We start from the raw sequence: 24,380 nt of genomic DNA on the forward strand, positions 1-24,380 counted from the left end.
CACCTCCACGTAATCCGGTAATCGATTACCCAACACCTAAACCCCCGTTGGTAAGGGTCGTAGCATAAGGGTGTAAAATCCTAGCCACAGCTACATGCAAGTCCTATCGTCCCGAGAGGTAATCCGGGCGCATCAACTTTTCATCTGGTTTAGTGCCCGGTTACCAGCACGGCACGGCGCATACAGTTCAATATGACATTCAACATAATTTCTTCATAAATGTATATAGTGTTCGGGGTTCCGGCACCGGTACCCACCGGCACCGAGACCCATCAAGGTACAACATTACCAATCAACATTATAACAATTATATATAAAAGTATGCAATATGCGCAAACATGCTTATTAATTATAATGATTACATAATATATAATGCAATAATAATAATAAGCCCAACCAACCAAACCCACTCACAACGTATACGCCAAGCACCAAGATTATCAGTTGTCGTCTCGATCAAGCAATAAGCCACAAGATGAATATATTAACCTAAACAAAGAGTGAAATAAGGTTAAACGAGCGAAGGGAAAGGATCCCCAAAAGGTCTCCCATAATCAATTAAGTATAAGGTTTCAGAAACAAAGTGATTGCAGGAGTGGTTTCATGCCCAAATTCTGCAACCACATGTAAATCCTAGGAAACCAGGGGTTCAGGACAGTTTTAGTCAAGGTCGGTTGCAGATGTGGTTTCAGAAAACTGAAACCGAGTGTAAATCCTAGGAAACCAGGGGTTCAGGACAGTTTTAGTCAAGGTTGGTTGCAGATGTGGTTTCATAAAACTGAAACCGAGTGTAAATCCGAGCTTCACAGGGGCCTTCTCGGGAAGGTAATTTCGTGGTGGTTTCTTGCGGGTCTAAAACCATATGTAAACCTAGCTAACCAGGGGCTTAGGAAGGTCTCTCGCCAAGGGTGGTTGCGGTGTGTGGTTTCTCGTCTCGAAACCACATGTAAAACCACATACTGCAGAATCGAAAATTGAAGGGTTTCTTGCTAGGGATTCATTTTCCAAGGGGTTTAAAGGTAGGGAGGCTTTAAGAAAGCTTCCTCCTAGGTCCATTAGGGTTCTAAGACCTCATTAGGTCCATGTATTCCCATGGATTTAAGAGGGAAAACAAAGAGAACCTAAATTAGGACATAATAGGGTAGAAACCTTAAATTTCTTAAATGGAAAGAGATTACTTAGGCTTAGAGGTTGTAATGGAGTGAAATAACTCCACCATAGTCTAGGTTTAGAGGTTCCATCGATTCCTTGGGTTCCAAGAGAACCCTAGGTCGAATCTCTCCCATTTCCTAAACCTCAAAACTCAAAATAGATGAAGAGATGTGGGTTTCAATGGCTTACCTTCCCCAATGTAGAAAAGCTCCACGTAGAGGGCTCCACAAGGTGAGGTTCCAAGCCTTTAACCAAGCTTTTCCATTCCTCCTCCTTTTCTCCTTCTTTCTTTTTTCTTTCCTTCTTTCTTCTTTCTTCTTTCTCCTTTCTCTCCTCCACGATTTAGGTTAGATGGGAGAAGAAATGAAAATGAATGATTCTCCCTCCCCCCTTTGTCTTATTTATAGAAAATGGGCTTGGGTCCTTTAAGTTAAATGGGTCAAATAGCTAAATGGGTGGATCTAAGATAAATGGGTCAAGAGGGCTTAATGGGTTGACCCATGGTCTTATTTAGGGTACAGGAATAGGTTAACCCATCTTTGGGTCAAATAGAGTCAAATGGGCCCTCAAGTTGAATGTGCCTCTTAACTAAATGGGTCTGCCCACAGGTTTCAAATAGAAAAGAACCCACTTGGGGATGGGTCCATCCACCATGGGATTATAACCCCATCACACGCTCCCTTAAATAAATGGGACCCACAAATAGAATATTCCCAACTCAACTAAAATAGCCCGGGCGATCCAAATCTTGACCTGCACTTCGAGGGCATCGAGGGAAAGGGTAAATAAATAAACTTAAGGGCTAGAACTTACTATTTCCTTGTCATGGTTTGTCCCTATGACCCCGAATAGTTTCCTCCACAGGTAAACCCGCACTGTGGTCAATAATTTTGTAGCTGGGTTTGACCACTAGTGAGAACAGCTCACTAGCATACGTGGCAGTGATAACCACACGTCACGGGGAAAAATAAAAATTAATTATGATCCGGGGTGCGGGTATAACATTGGATGTGACCCAAATTTTACGGATAAATAGACCCAAAGATCTCTTATTCATATGTAAAAGTATAATCCAAAACACAATTTATTAGAGAAATATTTGAGGTTTGAAAAATATGAACTACAAGATAATACAAATTACGTAGTGATGATCGAAGTATCTTAGGCATGTAAGAACATACATGCCAATACTGGAAAGGATAACAACAACAACTCAGCCTTATCCTAATTAAATGGAGTCTGTTACAAGAAACCTTGCAACACTAAAAGATTGATAAAAGTAAAAATAAAAGAGCATAACAACAATAATGACACAACTAAGCATAAATTTAACTAAATGGTATCAACTACATGGATCTTTGCCCTCCAACTAGCTCTATTCGAGATCATACTAGAGACAAGACCTAGCTAAACTAAGCATGTCTTTTCTCACTACTTCTCTCAGGATCATTTTAGGTCTGTCCCAGGCTCTTTTAGTACTTTTAATCTGAATCAACAGCATTTGAAGGCCTCTGTTGAATATGACCATACCATCTCATACGACACTCTCGAAGCTTATCTTAAATCGGGGCAACTCCCAAATCGGCTCTAATATGATCATTCCCCATTTTATCCTTCCTAATTTTGCCACACATTCATCTCAACATCTGTATCTCCACAACACTTAACTTATCTATATGACGTTTTTGCCCAACATTCTACATCATACATTATAGCTGGTTGTATGATAGTCCTTTAAATTTTTTCTTCAATCTTTAAAAGAATATGCCGATCACATATCACTCCGGACGCATTCCACCATTTCATTAATCCTATTTTAATACTCTGAGCAACATCATCAATACTTGAAAGGACATTTAATTAAAATAATTGAGACAATATATTATCTATCCCTATACAGTGAGAATCACCACATTATAATTCAACATGGCAATACCGAAAACAAGTGGCTTTAATCAACACACCAAAGTGGGTCCAGGCCCTAATCAGGCTTACATATTCAAGCCCAGGCCTGGGCTTAATATCTTGGAGCCTATACTAAAATATGCGAAGCCATTGGCAAAGCAACGCTAAGAATTGCGGGCTGCAGCCCTAACAGCAGCACAGCCCTATCCTATTAAATGGTTGGTGGGCCCACTCCGACCCCACCATCACCAGAACCCCCAACTCACTCACTCACCCCCATTTACCTACTCAATATGCAACTTGCCAACCGCCCCTCCCATTGCTCTCCCTTCCTTCCTTGGATCATCACCCACTCTTTCATGAGTCATGACATCCTCTTCTCATCTACACGCTGCATAGCAAACCAAACTTTCTCCTTTTTATGTCTTGGAAAAATTCTCTTATAAATCACAAGTAGAGAGAAGAAGAAAATAAGGGGAATAGTAGTGTAACTTTAATACAAAATAGAGACTTAATTAAATTAAGAGGCAGTACTGCAGTAGTGGTTAATAATTATGTCAATTTGTTTCCTGAACCATAAATCAATTCCTTCCATTCTTATCTCTGTCCTGCCTTTTCAAGAATCACAATCCAAATTTTGGCCTTAATTTTCTTCCCCTTTTAAAAGAAAAAGAAAACTAACACAGGTTAAGCAATGGCGGCTCAAGCTCTAGCTCTAGCTCTAAACGACGATGTTGATACACACACTCGTATAAGATCGAAAGGAATCTCTTTTCCCTTTCTATATCGTTCTCTTCTCTCTCTCTCTCTCTCTCTCTCTCTCGTGACTGTTCATACAAACAAGTTGGGCCAAAAAAAAATAAAATCTTGTAAGGTTTTCTTCCCTATTAAGTTTTTAGTTAACAAAAATAACACAAAATCATAAATATTTATCGCCAACTTTCTTTCATTATTATTATAAGTGTACCATCAACATCATATATCTTAATTTCTCTGTTTTTCCTTTTGTTTTCAACAATCAAGAGAAGTGGAAGAGCAGCAAAGAAAGAAAGCAGAAGAAAGAACCCCCTCCCCCAAATACACCGATTATATCTATAATTCCAAATTAACAGGACTGCAAATTAAGCTCAGATTTGAAAGACCCATTTAAGATTAAAGGATGATTGACTTGGCAGCTTCAAGCCCTGAAACACCCAACAACATGAAGAGGAAGATAATGAAGATGGTTGTTGTGGTGGTGGTGGTGGTGGTGGTGAAGTGACTTATTCTCTCTATCGATGATACCCTGCACGTACCGAAATTCTTGCACTTCACAAGGGATGGTGATGGTGCCCTTCTGCTCAAATCCATATTCGTCCTCTGCTTCCTTTAGCAATTGTATGAACAGAGGATGGTTGATGTACGTGACAGGAATCACGAACCTCTCCTGTTCATCTCCTTGACCCACCATAATCGCAAGGTACCCCTTTGGGATGACCTTCTGATCCTTCTTCCCATGCTGATGCCACAACTGCATCTGAAAGTTCATCAGCTGTTTGTCTCCGCTACCCATCTCTCTTCACTCAGTCGATCAAGAATACAATTTTTGGGGAAGGAAAAAAAAAAACCCTACTTCCTTTTTGGGTTTTCTTTTGTTTTAATTTAATGTTACAAGAATTGAAGCATGGAGAAAGGCCATGGATCGGAAGCAGACATAGATAGATGGAAGAGGTTAAGAGAAGAGTCTCTCCAAGAACTAGGAACGTTGGTCATGGTCCCGAACCAGAAGAGATCCACAAGTTTAATAGAGAAAGGGAGAGAGAGACACACAGAGGTGGAAGGAGGTGGGGGAGAGATCCCTCTCTATATGGATTACACACACTTTCGTTTTTCTTATCTTACTTTGCTTTGAGATCAAAGGAGCTCAAGTTGAACACCGTCTCAGGGAATTGCCGTGTAGGAGAGGGATTCGTTTAGTTTTCCTATAAATACTATTTTATTGGAGTCAAACGGGAAGACACTAACGACGTTTAACATTTTTGAGGCGGTGTAGTACAATATTATAACGCCGTAATGGTAATTGTATCCTATCGTAATTTTATTGCTTTATTTATTTATTTTAATGTGTGCGTGTGTGTGTGCTGAGTAACAGGTTGCTTCTATAAATGCCCTTAATGATTTACCAGAAAAAAAAATTAAAAAAATTGCCCTTGATGCACTTTTAATGACGAGCAAGGGTCATTTATGCCATGAATGCTTCACGACATCATGTGTCTCTCTTCATTTTTTTTTAGTAAAAACAAAATAAATACCTTTTGACACTTAAATTAAAGAAGATGATATATCGATTTCAATTGTTGGATGGAGAGGACATGATTTAAATTAAATAAAAATCAAATTTTAGAATATATTTTTATCAAGGGCAAGATATCGTTGCTTGGTCATGTAACCTCTAAATCAGGGCGGGGTCAATAAAAACGTGTATAAGATCATCGATATGGATTGGATTTTTTTTATTCACGGGGTGACGTTGTAATTTTGTACACTCCTGTTTCTAGGTGCAAGGGCCTCTCGACCAGACAACATTATTTTTTCCCTTTAATCAAGTACTACCTTTGCAATAGCACTAAGGTATAAAATTTTTGATTTGGTTAATTCACATTATTTTTTAATCATTTAATATTAGAATTTCTAAATTACCCTTTCACGTAGCAAAACACGCATGGTATGCTGATCCACTTTTTTGTGAGGTCATGGTTAAATATTTCTTCGTTTACCTTCCATTCAATTTCTTTTTTGGAAAAATGGTGGCACAGCACACCATCGCGGTGTACATGCTCATGGTTCTAAGTATCGGTATGTTGATATATATCGATTTTACTAGTCATCATTATTGATATTGTGTCGATATCGTATCGGTAGCATGATATGGACAAGAAGTAAAATGATCAGAAAATTCATTTTTAAGAAAATTTAAGGATAATTTTATCCGATACAGTCGATCCAAGTAGTATCGTATCATTTTTACGTATTGCCGATACCCATTTCGATACCGTGCACTAAAACCATGTATATGCTCCCTTATATGAACCAACACTCATCGAAACCCTTGTTCTCCGTTTATGATATTAATATATTTACTATAAATTTTTTCTTTTGATAAGGAGACAGTGTCTCATCCAATGGTAACCTTTTTTGGTAAAAAATAAATTTATTCATGAAAACCTCGAGGGTAGAAAGTCAAGTGAGAACTAAAAAATAGAATAAGGGTACATTGCTTTGAACTTAGGAAATTCTTCACCCAAAAAAAAAAAAAAACCTTAGGAAATTAAGAATATCCAAAAGCATGGAAGGATAAAACTTAGGGTTCACGATGCCGACTTGCTCTTTGTTTTTATTCCTAAAGTCAGATGCAATCCCTTCCTCTAAATGACAAGAAGAAATATTAAAATTATTAAAAAAAAAGAAAAGGGAGAATCCGGCGTATATGGAAATGTGTCAAACAGATGAACTACACTGCTCTTAAATGGGTATCATCGATAGCTGCTGTTAAACTCATGGGCCCACCACCCATGGCCCATCTTTTATGCTTGACCATCAACACGTTAAGGAAACGGTTTTTCGTCTTCCACAGTCCACACTGTTGGATTGGATTAATGGCTGGCCCGGTGCCTATTTTTGTTTTTTGTTTTTTATTTTATATTTTATTTTAGGGTTTCTTGGTCTCAAAGACTTTTTGTTCAAGCCTTCTCATTTATTTTCTATGTAACAGGAAAATCTATATGTAAAATTAGTATAAGTGCTGTACTAAATGAATTTATAAAATGTTTTAAAATACCTCTTGAATTATTTTTCCTTTAAAGAAATGGATTTGGGCCCACCATGAAACTGGTGATGTGAATGAAAGGAAGGTATGTAAATGGGTGATCTGTCTCACCAAAAAAATAAAAAAAAATGTAAATGGGTGATCTGGCACTATCTAAATGGGTTTGGTAAAATAAAAAATTACAAAGATTTTGATAGACAAAAGCAATCATATGCATTATATATGTATAACAAAGTGGGAATTCTCTATAAAAAAAAAACCCACCACAAAGTGGTTTTGTGTGGTTTTCAACTTTGAACTTTGAATTTTGAAGGGAAAGCAATTATGGCTTCTACACAAAGCAATTCTGAAGGGAAAGCAATTATGGCTTCAACACTTTTAATTGTTTTGAGGGGGGAGGGGGGTGGGGTTGGAGATGCCTTCTTTTATTTTATTTTTTTATTATTTATATACAAGATTATGATTGTCTTAGACACTCCGTATCTTTCTATCCAAAAAAAAAAAAAAAAAAACTCCGTATCTTGTTTTATGTTAGATTATATTATTATTATTATTATCATTAAACTTGTAAAACAAAAGATATATTATGAATAATAGCTCCATGTTTTTATCATGCCTTTTATTTATTTTTATTCCTTTCCACAACAAGTCTCACTTTTTAGTCACATGGATTGTGATTTGGTAAGCTGACTATTGAATAGGCTTGGAACTCATTCTTACGATCAAAACTTGATAGATGGTCTATCTCAACAGTGTGATTTTTTTTTATCATTTCGCAATTTTTCCTAGTATGCTTTAGGAGAAAAGTTCTTTGCAGAGGAGTGTATTGTTCACACCCAGATATAGAGGGAGCAAAATGATCACCACACACCCATGAAAAGGTGGAAATCCCCCCCCCCCCCCCAAATTTATCGAGGAATCTATCATCTTTTTGTTTTACTATTTTTTTTTTGTTTTTTGAAGAAAAAGAACATTATCTGGGAGTGTGGCCTATACCAACACTTCCATGAGTATATCTCTCTTCTCTTTATATAAAAAGACATGCCACAGCAGGAAAGGATTGATTTTTTGACACTATCACTTTATATTTTCTTTTTCTTTTCATGTTAGCAATTTGATTATTTTGACCGTTGAGTAAATGAGATGTTTTTTCCATTTATGGATAAATGAAACCCAAAAAAAGATTTACCACTGTTGAGTAAATGGGATGTTTTTTTTTTTTTTCATTCATGGATAAATCAAACCTGTTGGAACGTTCAAACCTGTCCTATGACCATTCTTTCTTCTCTTGGCAACCTCAAATAGTTTTGGTTCCCAAATTTCAAATAAAGGATAGTCTCATTCATGGCCTACATTGAGTATAGGATGGGCATGCAAGAAATGTCAAAGATCCTTCTGCCCCCAATAAAATCCAAGCTCGATTTGAGACTATCCCTTGAAATCATTGTTTGAGGTATTCACATTGGATTGCCCGTATCGGGCGATCTGTCTTTGTATTCCATATCTATATTGTGTCAATTTTGTATCGGTAAACATACAATTAAAGGTAAAAAGATTTTTTTTTTTTTAAAAAAAAAAACTGGTTTTTTAGGAAAATAGAAGCAAACCTATTCGATATGTGCCAATCCATATCAAAAAATTGGTTTTCAAGGTGACCAATACCCGATCCGAACTAAAACCGTTCTTGAAATACTTGCATTTCATATTTAATCATATGACCCACTAAATACTGTGATCTACAAAAACAGACTCCCTGATTAAAAAAGCTAAGTGGGGGGAGCGAGCCTATAAGAGTGTGCGCATTGGCATCTTGAGGGCAGGATTTCTGCTTTCCATGGGGGTGAGGCAGTCATTTCACCCTCCCCCAACCGGTAAAAAAAAGCCCAATAAGAAACAGAATTCCAGGCCCAAGTAACTTCACGCGGAATCATATCAACAAAAAATTCCCAGTTTGAGTCATTGTTATTCCTTTCCAGTCATTTTTAAAGGCAGAGACAGTTTTTATAAAGGCAGCAGATCCATAGATGCCCGCATGTTTCTTCAGCTCTACAAACCTCTGTTACAAATTATTTGATTATTTAATGTTAGAATTGCTTGTCTTCTCATCACTGAAAAAACGGTTCTAAAGTTTTTCATGGAAAGCTTTCACACACACAAATAATTTAGGCCGACTTTCCCTTCACTCACGGTGAATGGGATGTGAACGGGAGAGGGCGACAATGGGTATCGGGAGGGTATTTGAGAACATACAAAAACTCTAGGAAGACGGGTGAACCGTCCTCTATGAGTGGAGGAAAACTTTTTCATCTAATAATTTATGTTAGAAGAACACTTAGAATTGAAAACCATATTGGTTCATCCTTGGGAAGAAAGATGGTTAACTAACAATGACTAAAATAGTATTCGTAGGACAGCAAGTTATTGCAGGCAGGAGTTTCAAATCCATGAACTCGTGGAGAGCATCTCAAAGGAAGATGAGCAATTGGAGAGGAAAACAAAGATTCTGTCCATTTACTATCGAAAACAATAATACCTTTTGTGAGGAATGCTAGGGTAATAAAGAGACTGGGGAGGTATTTGGCATTGGGTGTAATGGGATCTAGAAATATTCTGTGACCAGCGTATAAGAAACCCCTCTTTGAATTTGTCCAAGATCTTTGGAATTTTCCTGAACCCAAGCAATCCGTTTAATAATTAGCTGAACCAACCTGAAATTGCCCTGAACACGGTGGTCGATTCTAGCCCTCTACCATAAGGGATGTTCGGGGAATGGGCTCTGAATAGGCTCTGGGCTGTAGGTTTGTCATGTAAAGGAGATGGCAATCTGTGAATGGGCTCATATGGGCCCTACCACATAAACTACGTCTTCATATACTTATATCTTAGTTAGGTGGGTAAACGATCAAGAGAAAGAGCAATGGTTGTTGGGTCGGGCTTAACGCATGGCCCATCCTATTCTATGCCAAATTGAGGACAATGTGGCTAATTACAAGTGCTGATAGGAAGAGCGTACCCCAATTTCCATAATATATGGTTCACTTGGTATTATAATTTGTGCTTGAATTTCCTACATTTGTGGTCAAACCCAACCCCAAAAGTGATGATCAGATCAAAACGAAAGACATATATGGGTATTAATATAAACAAAACTAATGAGTACAAGTATCATTCCATACTCCTTTTTTTTGTGGTAAGAGAGCAACTATTCATTAAAATGTGTAAAGCACATGAACTCAGAGTTACAATAAGACTGAATCCAAGGAGTGGAGATGGAGATGGAGATGGGCCAATCCATCCTGACATATAACGGATAGGGTCCTCCGCGCCAGAGTATCCGCAATGACATTGCTTTCTCTAGGAATGTGGATGAAAGAACATTGTTATTTACCACAAAAAAAAAAAAACTCCTTTTTTTTGTGGTAAGAGAGCAACTATTCATTAAAATGTGTAAAGCACATGAACTCAGAGTTACAATAAGACTGAATCCAAGGAGTGGAGATGGGCCAATCCATCCTGACATATAACGGATAGGGTCCTCCGCGCCAGAGTATCCGCAATGACATTGCTTTCTCTAGGAATGTGGATGAAAGAACATTGTTATTTACCACAAAAAAAAAAAAAAAAAAAAGAAAAAAGAAAAAGAAAAAGAAAGCAGAAAGAAAGAAAGAAAGAAAGGAAGGATGAAAGAACATTGTTCAAAATATGGGACTAGGTGGAACATATCATTGATAATTGGGAGCACTTCAAGGGGAATGCTGCTTTGTTGTTTAGATAGATAAGAGATGACCTCCAGTTTATCAGATTCGAAAACGACCTTGTTCCAGCAGTCAGCTAAGGTTTGAAGTATGCCATTATTCCATATTCTTTTCTATCCATGGGATTGGTAAAGTAAATCGAAAATAGCTATATGATGCCATAGTTTAAAAAACGCAGATCAAACGAGCCGCCAAATCGGTTGATCCCCACCAAGAACAACCCTACTCCAAACCTAGAATCTCATTGGATAATTTCAAAAGCCATCCAATCCATTTTTAATGCAAAATTTTTCAAATTGATAGGTCAATTAATTATTTCTTTCCTTACATCGGATATGAATAGTTCAAAATCATTGGATGTCAATAGATTATAGGGTGAGTTTTACCCGAAAATATTCAGAGAAAAAAAGACAAGAATTTGCCCTTCCAATTTGATCTTGTTATTTGTTAAGTGTCTCTGTCGTTGTTTTGTTTTTTTTTGAGGGTGGGTAAACTAAACTATATAGGACAACATTGCAGTCGACCATTAAGAAATAAAACGTTCTGGTTGGCAGTGGATGAGCCCTTCCCTTACTTGAAAAACATTAAATTAAAAAGAAAGGAAAAGGAAAAAGAAAAGAATTGTGATCGTGCGTAAATGAAAACAAAAAATTTAAATTGTATGAATCAGATTAAAGATGAAATAAAATAAAAATACACATAGAAATATATTAGATGGAACATCTCTATCGGTTTATCTCTCTCTCAAACCGATGCGGCAAAAAAAATATTTTGTGGACTTTTTAAATCGTTTAATCAATTTGAGCTGATCCAAACCAAAGTCCGTAGCTCGATCATCGATCGATCCATCCATCCATCCGGGTAGAGATTAGAGAAGAGAGGATAAAGACCAACCTCAACGTGTCGCGTGACAAATCCTTATAGAAGTACCATAATGCCCTCTGGAATCTGGATCTGTCAAAGTCTCCTCTTCCTCCTCCCCCTCCCCGTACTCCTCTCTTTTTGATTTCCAAACATTCCAATTTCATGTCCTCTCCCCCTTTGCCGTGTTTTTACTCGGATCCACCTCACCTGTTAACCCAATACTCCCGGTTTCTCAGCCACGTCAGCAGACGGAGGAAGGAGGTCGTGGCCGTTGCGTCTGGAGCACCAGGAAGCCTCAATCGACGCGACTGCGAGCGCGTCGAAGATGGGCCTGATGACGAGGATGCCCACTCCCACCACGGCGCACGATAGCATGCAGAGGAACACAAGCAGAGCGAGCCCCTGGAAGACTGTGTCATCTGGGTTCCAAAGCACAGAGATTACAAGGAATACGATCTGGATGGGCAGCGTCAGCAGCACCGCCAGGGCAAGCGTGTAGATCCGAAGACGCAGGCCCTTGTTGATGACGAGGGAGATTAGCCTCCAACAAGAGAGCAGGAAGGAAAGCACGTACACAATCCCGAATGCGCCGAAGGAGATGGAACTAAAGAGAGGGTAGGTGCAGAGGGCGATGTTGCCGCCGGTACCGTCGGAGACGAGGACGAAGCTGCGGCTGAGGCTCTCGGGGAGACCAAAGTGGTTGAAGGTGGTTGGGAAGAACACGAAGAGGACCTGGAAGACGAGTATGGGGATGCAGCAGGCGGAGACGATGGAGAATGCGGTGGCGAAGGTGTCGGTGGGGTTCCTCTTCCTGACGGAGACGTTGACGAGGAAGAGGAGGGTGGCAAAGAATCCAGGCTCAAAGAGACCCAATGAGAGGACGACGTGGATCTTGCAGAGGTTGGACTGTTGGATCAGGGTGAGAGGAGAGAAGAAGGAAAAAATGAATGGATAACGGCGGAAAAAGAGGACAGGGAGGCGTAGGGTCTCGGTGAGTGCCCAAAGCGTGATGAAGGAGACGAGGAGGGTGCGAATAGTCCAGAGGGAACTAAACTCCCTGAGGTGGTCGGAGTTTCGGGTCTTGAGGCGGAAGTAGAAGATGAAGACAAGGGAGAAGAGGGAAAAGAGCAGGAAGACAAAGATGAAGGAAAGGGTGGTGAGATCGAAGACCGGGTTGAGTAACGATGATGGTGGGACCATGGCCCGTCCTGATTAAGATTGTGGTGGTGGTGGTGGTGGTGATCCTGAAAATGTAGAAGACCCGACGACGAGATTCTTTTTCTATTTCTGTATCTAAAAAAAAATGATGATGACGAAGAAGAACAATACGACAACGAAGAAGACGACAGTGATGGTGATGTCGATGAAATATCACAGATTGTTAAGCCATGCTTCATCAATCGTTGTTGATATGTTGAATTATGAAGTCGCATTAGTAAGAAGTAGAGGAGCAAAGGAAGAATGGTAAGGTTCGGAAACGAAGGAAGACGTACGAAGAAGGAAGGAAGGAAGGACGGAAGAAAAGAAAGAAAGGGAAGAGGAAGAGGTGGAGGGGTATCGCCCCCTTTCCCAACTTTCCCGACCGACGAGGGGGGGGGGGGGTGGGGAGATGGGAAAGGGGCAAAAGACACACAGCCTGGTTTACAGCTGCGAGGGGTACGTACTCCCCTACGTGGTTAGGATTGGCTGTGGACAGAGAGGAGGAGACACCACCTTACCTTTTGGTGTATGAAGCCAATGAATTTTTTACCCTATTTTCCCGCTTTTGGACGGTCCTTGTACATTATTGGACCTCTTCACCCCCACTTTCTCTTTCTAGTTTTGGGATTCATTTTTTCCATTCATGGATTTTAGGTACTCACTATTAATATCGGCATTAATCCACATCGATATGCCACTGATACGTATAGGTTTTGAAATTATCTTATGGGAAGTAGTATTCTGTATGGGAGTGTGGCTTACGTCAGCACTCCCATGTGTCTATCTCTCTCATCCTTAAAACAAAAGGGTAGAGATGTTTTTTTATATGGGAAGAAAAGATATAGACTCATAGGTGTGTTAGCGTAGGCCACACTCCTGGATAGAGAACTTTTTCCCTTATCTTATATAGTCGGTTCAAAAAAACTATACTAGCATCAATATTTTTCACAAGGAAAGCAGTTTTCTGTACGGGAGTGTGGCCTACACTAGCACTCCCATGTGTTTATCTCTCTCCTTAAAATAAGGGGCAGAGGTGTCTTTTCACATGGGGAAAAGAGAGATAGACTCATGGGAGTGCTGGTGTAGGCCACACTCCCGGACACAGAACTTTTTCCCTTTTCACAATTATGGATTGCCAATCCAAAGTCCTACGATCAAATCGAACTGGGCCCAAGGAGAGGGATAAATCAAAGGAGAAAGAGATCCTGAAAAAAATTCATAATAAAAAAAATCCTATGATCTAATTAGGGCTTCATATCAAGTTGCATTTATGGGTGTTAAATGGTCTGGTTCGATTCACTGTGCTTAAGGGTAGAAATCAAAACCAAAACCAAATCATTTAGCTAGTCACTTCAAAAACAAAACCTGAACAATTTATTAAAAGGTTATTAGGTTTTTTTTTGGGCTTTTTTATTTAAATGATTTCTTTTCCTTCTAATTTTGTTATTGAAATAGAAGTTAATTTAAGTTAAGTCATTCATGGTTAAAACGTTATTAGTTTCTATTTTGGGGATTTTTTTTTTTAAACGATTTCTTTTCCTTTTAATTTTGTTATTGAAATAGAAGTAAATTTAACATTGGATTGAATTGTTTATTGTTATAATTTTTTTTTTTAATAATGATTAAATTATAATTATTTATATGTTTTTAGTGATTGTAAGGTTATAGTTCTTTATTGTTTATTCTAACCATGAATGATTTAACTTACTATGTGTATAATAATCGATTTTAATGGTTTACTTAAATGATTTGGTTTGATTTAAATCATTTAACTAAATGCTTTCAATTTTAAAATAAAAATATAATAATCATTTGTTAAACGGTTTTAATTTAAACGGATTGGCGTCGATTTGATTTGATTTTGACACTCTTAGTTGCATTAGCCAAATTAACATCGATGTCGATTCCTACTATTCATTGTGAGGGAGGATTTTTTCTTCCTCTTTTAAGTAAATTTTTTTTGGCGTTCAATCCCATCCATGGAAGACTCCATGTATTAAGCTTTCGAAAGTGACAAAGTTAAAAAAAAAAAAAAAAAAGTCCCTCTAGAGAAGGCATATATATTTCACTGGAAGAAAAGGACCTGACTGAGCCTGTTAAACAACTAGCCAACTACTGACCACAATGAATTGATTCCTTTTACCCGGCCACTAACTAAGCTTACTTCTCTAATCATACCAACCAGCTATGGATGAGGCGATGAGATCTATGTTACTTAATTGCCTTCCTGTAATATGGGAATATGAAAGCTAATGGACAAAATCGTAATTCACTACACAAGGGTATGAATTGGAAATCTTTCATGGTAACAATATGTCAATTGTCAACTGGGGAGCTCGGTAGGTTTTGAAGATCAACAAAGAAGAACATTTGATGCTTGGATGGATGGAGAGAGGCTCCTAAATTCCAAATTGCAGATTTCTAGACTTAGGGCAAATGACTAAAAAAAAAAAAAAAAGAGAAGAAGAGACAAAAGGTATATATTTTATGCGAAAAGGAAGCATGTGTAGCCCTTGTGTAGATTTCAATATATCCATCCCACATAGTAAACAGTGGGATCCACACTGATACTCTCTTTTATTTTAATTAAATACGAGTCTCATGTGTATCCTATATGAATGATAACATTGTCGAAACCTTCATTAGTGTAACGTGCAGATTCTTTCTTTCATTAGTTTTGTGGGAAATAAAACCTCAGTTTTCATTCATAGATACAACATATTTTAGAAGTAGAAGGAGAGAAAACCCATATTTATATTTATTTCAGATTGATGTCGGATATTATATATAGTGGATCCCTCTTGCACATGATTGAAGGTTCTTTTGCCAAAAAGGATTTCAAAGCTTTAAAACATCTAAGCAGGAGACAACTTTATTAGTACTAAATTTTCAGCCAGTGTTTTGTATACTTACAAGAAACAACACAATACAAATGTTAGGAACATAGAACTCACAAATAAAAACGGAATACTAAATTCAACTTTTAAGTAGTATATATGTATGATTTAGATTAAGCTTTTGAGTAGAAGATTAAAATCACTTTATGAAATTTAAATACATGAGAACAATTTTAGAGGACCAACCCCACTATCAAGTTCATCTTTATGTCCAAAAGAGGTGTCCTAATGTATAAGACTCCTGTTACTGCAGATCTGAGGAGGGTCATAATGTATGGAGCCTTACATTAATCGAGCAACCTTACTGTTGCACCGAGGTCCACAGTCTTGACTGTTTATATCCACCATGGGTGCTCGAATCTGTTAAAATCTTCAACCAGTAAAACTTTTTAAGGTACCAAAGGATTAGAGAAAGCAGCCAAGATTTTATTTAATCAAACTGAAAATCGAGTTGACATATTAGCAAATGCGGCGAATTAAACTCTATATATATACATTCCTCAATATGTGACTATAGTTCTGATATCAATCCTGACCGTTGACAATTAATGAACCAAACAAATTGAATTTATGGGTTGCAAACATCAAGCATGTCAATATAACAAGTAAGCATAATGAGCTTAGAAGATTAATCTCCAGTCAGTTTTCAAGTACAATCATGTCAGCATTTGTTGAATAAAGATAATGAACCTGCACTACAATCTGTAAATTGTTTCACGAGGACGATGGTGTGGAATAGTTGCAGGTGTTTAACCTAGATAGAATCTTACATTAGTTTGGAGTTGGGTGAGATTACCAAAGCTAACATTCAATATTTTTTGAGAGTTTGCAGACTGTTGATGGAAAATGATGAATGAGAGGGATCATTAGAAGGAATTTAGATTGGTCCCCCCCCCCCCTCCCCACACACACACGATAAAAGACATAATACTAAAAGACAGAATCAAAATCCATTAATTGCCATAACTGTAGCTTATTTACAAGAAGGGAACTGAAAGAAAAAGAAAAAGAAAAGAAACCATCCTTGTCTGATAAAAAAGATGAGGCAATGAAACTAAGAATCTTGTCATTTCCCAACTCTTAAAACCACTTGAAACAGGAGGAGGAAGAAGGATACACTAAACCTAAGCTTAGACCTTAGGGTTCAGATGGGTAGCTATTAAAGACAGATGACAGGGCTGCTGCATTCTCAGATGTCCTCCCATTACCATAGCCATGGCAGTCAGTCACACACTTTTAATGTTTCAAAAACTACTTTTCGAATTTCGACAGCACCACTTGCCAATGTCCTCAACTTATGGAGGACCACCTTACCTTTCCAGTTTCCATCCCTCATTCCCTCCCCTACATCTCCAGACTATAGGAGAGAGAGAGAGAGAGAGAGAGAGAGAGAGAGAGAGTTCAAGGGTAAGGGTGGTCTTTGGTGGGTTTGGGAGGGGGGAAGGGCTGGGGAAGAAGAAAGAAAGACATGCATGTGACCCCAAAAGGATCAATTATTTATGAAAAAAAAAAAAAAAAAGTAGTGGCCGTAAACTAAGAAAACATCAAATAAGACCAAATGAGTCCTTCTTAAGCAACCAAACCCACCAATGTCGTCTCTAATACCGAGGGATTAACCAGCTAGTGTTTCACTTTTTGTGTGCAAAGTTATAAAAAAAAAAATCCAATTTTCCCAAAAGGCAGAAACAGTTTCCTTCTACTATGCAACTGTAGTACCCCATCAGAATGGCTGGAATCGATCTAAAATTGATATGAATCAGCTTAAAAACACCATAACTTACTAGTTTGAGTAGTTTCTATAGAGAATCCGTCCGACCGGGATCGGTCCCGGTTTTAAAAATCCCTACAAAAAACTCAAATTATCAAAATAAAAAAATAATAATAATAATTCATTCATTTAATTAATTAATCAAGTCCAAATTGTACTGATCTACACTTAACAAAAATGATTTAAAGTTTCATGCACATGTATATATAGGACATCTTTTAAACGAGTAATTATGACAACTAAGATAAAAACAAAATCCAAAAACATGTAATTGAGAAGGAGTGGATAAGTCAAAAACTTTACTTACTTTTGTTTCCTAGATTCCTAACCGATTTGAAATTTGAATTCTTGCTTTTACTGACATATCGTTTTACCAAATGCATGTAAAGATCAGATCTCATTTAATAAGTAATAAGAGTTTTAAGGATGGAGAGAGAGGAATCATCCATGGCTTCTTTGCTGACGTTCTGTGCCCTGCGTGCAGTCTATATTCACTAACATAAAGGGAGTAATTTTCCTTCACCAGTGGGCTCATGGGGCGTTGTTGGTTCTCCCTGAATCACCCACCACCACCACCACCAGTGCCATTCCCATCCCACGTCTTTGTCTTCATCTCTTTCTCTCGTTCTTTCAAATCTCCTGATTTGATTCCTTTCTATTTCATTTCAGAACTGTACCTGAACTCTGATTGAAAAGATGATAGCTGGGATACAAATCTCACTATAGATGAAAGAAAAAAGAAGAAAACTTGTAGTTTTACCTCATTCATCAATGTTGTTTTATCTTGTGAGTGTGTAAGAACCAAGAAACCCCATTAAAGTAAGGTTCAGCTCAATATTTGCAGTAAAAGAAAACAAAGAAACAGCAGTAGCAGAAGAGGGGGGGGGGGGGAAAGGAAGTCAATCCAGATTCCAGAATCATAAAAATTAAAGGTTTGAACGTGTAATGATCCTTCTAAAGATTATTCTTTCCCATTTCTTTCGCAGTAGAGAAACACAACAGAGTTTCAGCATTCGCTTTACAAAAGCTAAGCTAAAGATAAATAAAGCAACACAGGTTACCATTCAATGAAAAAGGAAATAAAAAGTAACAAGAAAAAGATCTTTAAAAAGAAAGAAAAAAATCTTTGACCGGTGATCGGAGGAGAAGAATCGATTCTACAAAACCCCATTATTCGATCAGCCCTCTGTCTTTTATCCATCCATCACTCCATCACATCCATGCATGAAAATTCTTTGGAATCAAGCGGATGCTCGATCCCAGTTTAAGGCAGGAAAAGAATAAAGTTCTTCAGGGGAAAAAAAAAAGGTGGGAAAAAGTAATTGAGAAAATAGAAAGTGGAGAGAGATTACACAGTTCTGCAAGATCGATAAGAATTAACAGAAATCATTCTAACAGCATCAGATCAGATTTAGCAACAATAACCATAATAATTAATCATGGATGAATAATGAAATTTCTTTTCAAGTACTTAATAATCATCATTTTTCAAAGACCAAAAAAAAAAGAAGCAAAACATAGGCACAGATTTGTGTTTCCCTGTAAGTTCTTTAACTTCTTTTCGGCATGGAGAATCGGAAAACATAGATCTATACTATGAAAACCTAAAACGGGGAAGCAGGAAGTGTATGAAAAAAAAAAGAAAAAAAAAGAAAACCAAAGTTACAGAGATGGATCTGAAAATATCGGAAACGGACAGATCTGATGCTAGAAGTCATCATGAAAAAAAACCACTAGTATCCCAATGATAGATAGATAGATAGATGAACCAGAAAGGATAAGAGTTGGGTCTGGACTGACAAAAATAAAAATAGAAAAGGGAGTAATGATGAAAACCTTTCTCCAACTAGTCAGAACTCAGAAAACGAAGTGGAGTAGCAGTCAAAATACTCATCATTACACCAATCTGCTCATCTCCCCCCCCCCCCCCAACCCTTATTATATATAACTACCTCAATTTTCTCTATAAATACAGCAACTCCATGAAGAAAACATAAGCACTCAAAATTCGACGACAGGGTATCAGATACTGAAAAAAACCCACCTTGGTAAACCAGATCCAGACCATGATCAAGCAACCAGATGGAAAAGAAGGTGAAGAAGAGCTGAAGAAGATGATCGGGGCGTAGATGAAAGCAGTAATTGAGGGGAATGAAGCCTGGTCCGACGACACTTGTACACAACAGTTTAATTGATTGATGCCATAGATATACAAAGATCTATACTTCATCGATCTCAATCGATTGTGTTGGTGGCCTCGAGCCAGACAACATTCCCCTCAAACAGAAAGCTTCCTTCCTTCTTTCTCTCTCTCTCTCCCTCCCTCCTTATCGTCAAGAGTACTGCAACTGAGAACCCTCTCCTTCCCTCTGAGTATAAGAAGAGGAGATGAGAGATGGAATTGTGTATGTGAAGACGTTAAAGAGAAGGATCGTGTGTGGTGTTATAAGAGGGTCTCGAATGAGGAGGAGGAGGAGACCTAAAGAGAAAGAGATAGGGGGAGAAAGGGTTGGGTGAAGAAAGACGACGTAAAAAGACAAAACAGGGCAGCACTGTCCCGACCCTACCTACCTTACCCTATTGGAAATTAGAAATGGAGAAAATTTGGAGAAATGGGTTTCACAAATGACCCACAACCCCATGCACTGACGCATCGTGCCCCCCCTGCAACTGCATTTCAAACTCATTATCCACCGTCCAATTTATGAGATTTAAAAAAAAAAAACCCTATTTGATATGTAGCTATAAGATACCCGGAAACAGTATCCCTATCATTCTATCGTTCTCAAAGTGGGAAACGTTATCAGGGCATGGGACCGTTGGATCTCTTATATGACCATTACTATTATGGTCAAATATTTTGGACCGTAGGATCTGAGAGATATCGATAATCAAATATTAAATATCAGATTAGGATGGAAAGAAGGAATCACAGAAAACAAAACCCGAGAAAAAATGAGTCAGAAAAGTAGTTGAGTTATTGAGCGGCCCCCGATAAGTCAGATTATAAAACTAAACCAAAAAGATTAGCATAAATTAATTGCCTTTGTATCCCTAATATACTCCCTCTCTCTGTTACCCAAAAAAAATATACTCTCTCTCTCTCTACAGTTTTTTCTTACTTTTGGCCATGAGCCATAAGAGCCATAAGAGGTGAGAGAAGCGGAGGGGACTCTCGTTTTCAGCGCTGGTTTTTACGCCCGGCGAGGGATTCGAGACGACGACCTACAAATAGGTTCAGGGCCTCTCTCTCTCTCTCTCTCACTCTCTCACTCTCTCACTCCTCCTATCGTCTCCGTCAGTTACGGTCGTCGTACTTCCGATGTTGATAAATACAAAGACAATAATGGCCCTGTGATCGTGGGTTCCATTGCCCACATAAATATCGTTCACGGGTGAGTGAGTGGTGGACAACCCACAGTCCCACACTACCACCACAACCTCTTTTGCCCTAGTTGGACCGTTCAGACTTCAGATTCTTCACTCTTATGACATTGCAAAGCCAACCTATAACCTTCAGTCAAAACCATAAGACTACAAAGTCCATGACATTATTTAGAGAGGGGGGAAGTTTTCCGGATAAAAATCCTCTCCAGGTTTTCCTAAACCCGTGGAGTAGGGTTCACCATCTCGGCTTCACCACATACACAATCTGTTTTAATTTTACCTTAGAATTAGAAAAAACATCGGAATTAATTTTTTGAAAGGTTACCATACAGATCCTCCATTTATATGTGGAAAATACCCCTGGTTGGTGTCTCATCCAAGCGCCCCACTGTGAATGAAAGAAAACTCGATCCATTATTGGGCATTTGTATGTCTTAATATTATATTTTATATTTTTATTGTTAGGGAAAATTTTGGGTGTTTCTATTCATATGATTGTTACATTGATGTGTTTTTAGGAATTATAATTCCAAACATAAAGAGTAACAATAATACATAGCTATATATGTTGAATTGGATCACTTAAGAGGTTCAGTGTAGATTTCCTTTTAGGAAAATCTGCATCTGTGGATTATCAAGTAACGATTAACCCTATTGTAAGATTGTTTAATTCCTAAATTTTGCACGCAGTACCAATAAATGGAATAAAAATTTTGAAAATTCTATGATCTCCAAACAAGTAGCTTAACTCGGCCATTTATTTTATTTTCTCTTTTTCTTTTGAGAACTTAAAATTTGCCATTGAATTTGTCAAATAAATTATTTTTGATCATCTATATTTTTTTGACAACGATATTTTCCACCTATAAAATGAGTATAGGAGAAGTGGTGAAGAAGGACATGCATAGATTAAGACTAGTAACAAATATACTTATAAATAGAACTGATTAGGTCTAAGAAAAAAGATCTGCATAAAAAATGAGATTTATTGTAATGATCGGAGGTAGTTTAAATATATGTAAACACTAGTTAACTTTTCATATGATTAAGTGGTGGGCATGTAATTAAAACCCTCAAGCTTGCAGAGTCGAACTCGATCATAGAAACGCTGAGCATGGGCTGTGGATAAGGGTTAAAATTAATGGACGTATTTGGTCAGGATCGATGACTAGTCTTATGTCAAACTGTAACGAATTAATTGACTCCCTTCATATTTGATAAAGATGGGTCAATAATGTGGGGTAGTATGGTGGCAGCACGACAAGTCAATATAGCCAGCCAACCCCCTCCAAGTCCTCAAATTTTGACTACAAATATGCATTTAAACAAATTAATAATTGCAGTAGAAACACTAGCTAGCTAGGTCTATCTATCTATATTGTCAAGATATAATAAGCCCATCCATCCACATATCTAATTATATAGCCTAGAATTAGTGCCTTCCTTGTCTAGTTAACCCGGCCCGCATGTTTGAATGTGACATGATTCCCTATATCTCTACCAGCTGCCTATATCCCAATTTCATAGTATCTCTAATTACAACTTGTGCATGCTAGGACTGTGTTGTCTTAAATTGACTTGCAGTTGCTACTTGGTAGGTAGTATCCCTTAATTAGACAGAATTTTAAGTTTAGATACAAAAGACTCAAGTCTAGGTTGAGTACCCAAAAGAGTGGAGCGGGATTTTTATCACCTGACCGGCTCAGTTCTTCAGTTCCTCTAATAAAGGTTGGCTGAAATGATCTCTCTATCCATGTCCAAGCACCCTGTCCAGGTGGGATCCATCATCCTCCTATTAGAGGAACTAGAGAACTGGGCCGATCAGCAAACTGGAGATGATAATTTTCTAGTGGAACGTGGGTGGGGGGAATAATCTAGGTTGAGACCAGGCTTGTAAGCAGGTTTGCATCATAGTGAGGATAAAGAAAAGTTGGGCCAAATCGCATTAGAATGGTTTAGGTTAAATCTAACCCAAAAGGGCCGCTAGACACCCATAAACCAGTCACCCTTTAAAAAATGGTAATAAGGCTAAACGCAGTGTGAAAAGGGTTTTCCAATTTCCATGGTATGGACTATGGAAAAGAAAATCATATCATTAGCCCCACATAGGGTTATACGAAAAAGTTATAGTTTGCTAATGAAGGAGGAATATCCGTTTGTGTGTTAATTAAATAGGGTTTCTATTGAACACTAAAAGTGAAAATGCAAACACTAGAAATATTTTAAATTTGAAAACCCTTTAACTAACTTGCTTATTTATTAGTACTTTATTTTGTAATTGTTAGCAAATACAAAAGTCTTTCATGCCAATTCAATTTCAAGCAACAACAACCACACCATGGTACGTAGGATAATCTAAAATTGGGTATTTGATTGAAGGGGTGCAATTCTCTGTGCCGCAGTGCAGGCTGCATCCAAGCACATGGGAGTGGGTGTAAGGACCACCATACCCCTCCCTACGTGACAGGCCCATGTGCCTACGCACAGCCTGCATTGTGGCACAAAGAACATTTTCCCTTTGATTGAATTATAATCTAAAATTTAATATGAGATTAATTTATAAATGATGTTTTCTCTATCCAACGGTGGAAATAGATAATCGTGTATCCACATGGCAAAATAAATAGACATTCATTCAGAAAATCTCTTTTTTTTTTTTAATGTTTTTTTGTATAGAACATTCATTCAGAAAATCAGGGAAAGGAAACAAGGAAAGGCAAAACCTCCCGTAAGATGTGCTGCCAGTGAGCCAGGCACCTCCACGGCTCCACCTGCCAACAACGGCAACAGCTTGTGAAGAGAAAATTGAAATAGTAGAATGAATGACTGAATGAAGGATTGGGTGGGGTAGGTTGTGTTCTGTTGTTGAGCAGTGTGATCAGAATATCAGATGCAGAGTAAGTGAGAGTGACAAACGGAAAAGACGCTAGCTAGTTACCCTACGTGCTCCACTTGAGTCTCAACGGCCGTTTCTTTGTTTAATAAATTAAGAGACCTCGAAAATAGCGACGAGCTATTGAACAACTATATATATATATATATATATATTTATTTATTTATTTACTTAGTAACAACACGTAAGATATCCCCTCATTCACTCCCTGATCACCTGCAAGCTGCGACAACCAACCCTTCCCTTCCCCTCCCCAACCTCTCACAGCTTCACAGCTTAAATTAGCTTAGCTTAGCTTAGCTTTGTCCTCCTCATATTATATAATATCTCCAAATCCAAATTTTTGCTTAGATTATTATTACTAAAGAGTTAAAAACTCAGATTTTCCTTTCTGTTATATATATAAGGATCGCCTTCGTCACTCCTCAGCGCAGTCCTTTTATAAATGTTTTGTTATTTAATGAAAAATAAAAAAAAAAAAGAAATAGAAAAGGAAAAGAATACCGAGGACGACCCAACTCCCACTCTGTCTTTCTCTGTTATCTCTCTCTCTTTCTCTCTCTCTCTCTCTATCTCTTTCTCAAAACGCATTGTCCCGCTCTCTCTCAATCATCCATGTCTTTTTTGTTTTCTCTTTCTCTTTCTTCCATAAATAACCTTACAGCTAAAGGAATAGGAGTAGTTGAAAAGATAAGAGACCTTCCGTGGTAGCTTTTTGCCGCATATTAAAGTCTCTTTTTTTTTTTTTTTTTAA

General features: G+C 37.9%; 2 protein-coding genes across 2 annotated transcripts; both read right to left on the reverse strand.

The window, feature by feature from the left end:
- Positions 1 to 4,198: 4,198 nt before the first annotated feature.
- Positions 4,199 to 4,630, reverse strand: LOC122663724 (auxin-responsive protein SAUR32-like). The gene has a single exon (XM_043859358.1). The coding sequence runs from the start codon at positions 4,607 to 4,609 to the stop codon at positions 4,235 to 4,237; it is 375 nt and encodes a 124-aa protein (XP_043715293.1). The 5' UTR covers positions 4,610 to 4,630; the 3' UTR covers positions 4,199 to 4,234.
- Positions 4,631 to 11,691: 7,061 nt separating this feature from the next.
- LOC122666106 lies at positions 11,692 to 12,681 on the reverse strand. The gene has a single exon (XM_043862215.1). It carries the CDS (start codon positions 12,679 to 12,681, stop codon positions 11,692 to 11,694), a length of 990 nt encoding a protein of 329 aa, XP_043718150.1.
- Positions 12,682 to 24,380: the final 11,699 nt, after the last annotated feature.

Source organism: Telopea speciosissima, chromosome 6 (assembly GCF_018873765.1).
Source record: "Telopea speciosissima isolate NSW1024214 ecotype Mountain lineage chromosome 6, Tspe_v1, whole genome shotgun sequence".
In the NCBI taxonomy this organism is placed as follows: domain Eukaryota; kingdom Viridiplantae; phylum Streptophyta; class Magnoliopsida; order Proteales; family Proteaceae; genus Telopea; species Telopea speciosissima.

Coding starts and splice junctions, on each gene's coding strand:
- LOC122663724 (XM_043859358.1), bottom strand. CDS start 4,609: ATGGGTAGCGGAGACAAACAGCTGATGAACTTTCAGATGCAGTTGTGG.
- LOC122666106 (XM_043862215.1), bottom strand. CDS start 12,681: ATGGTCCCACCATCATCGTTACTCAACCCGGTCTTCGATCTCACCACC.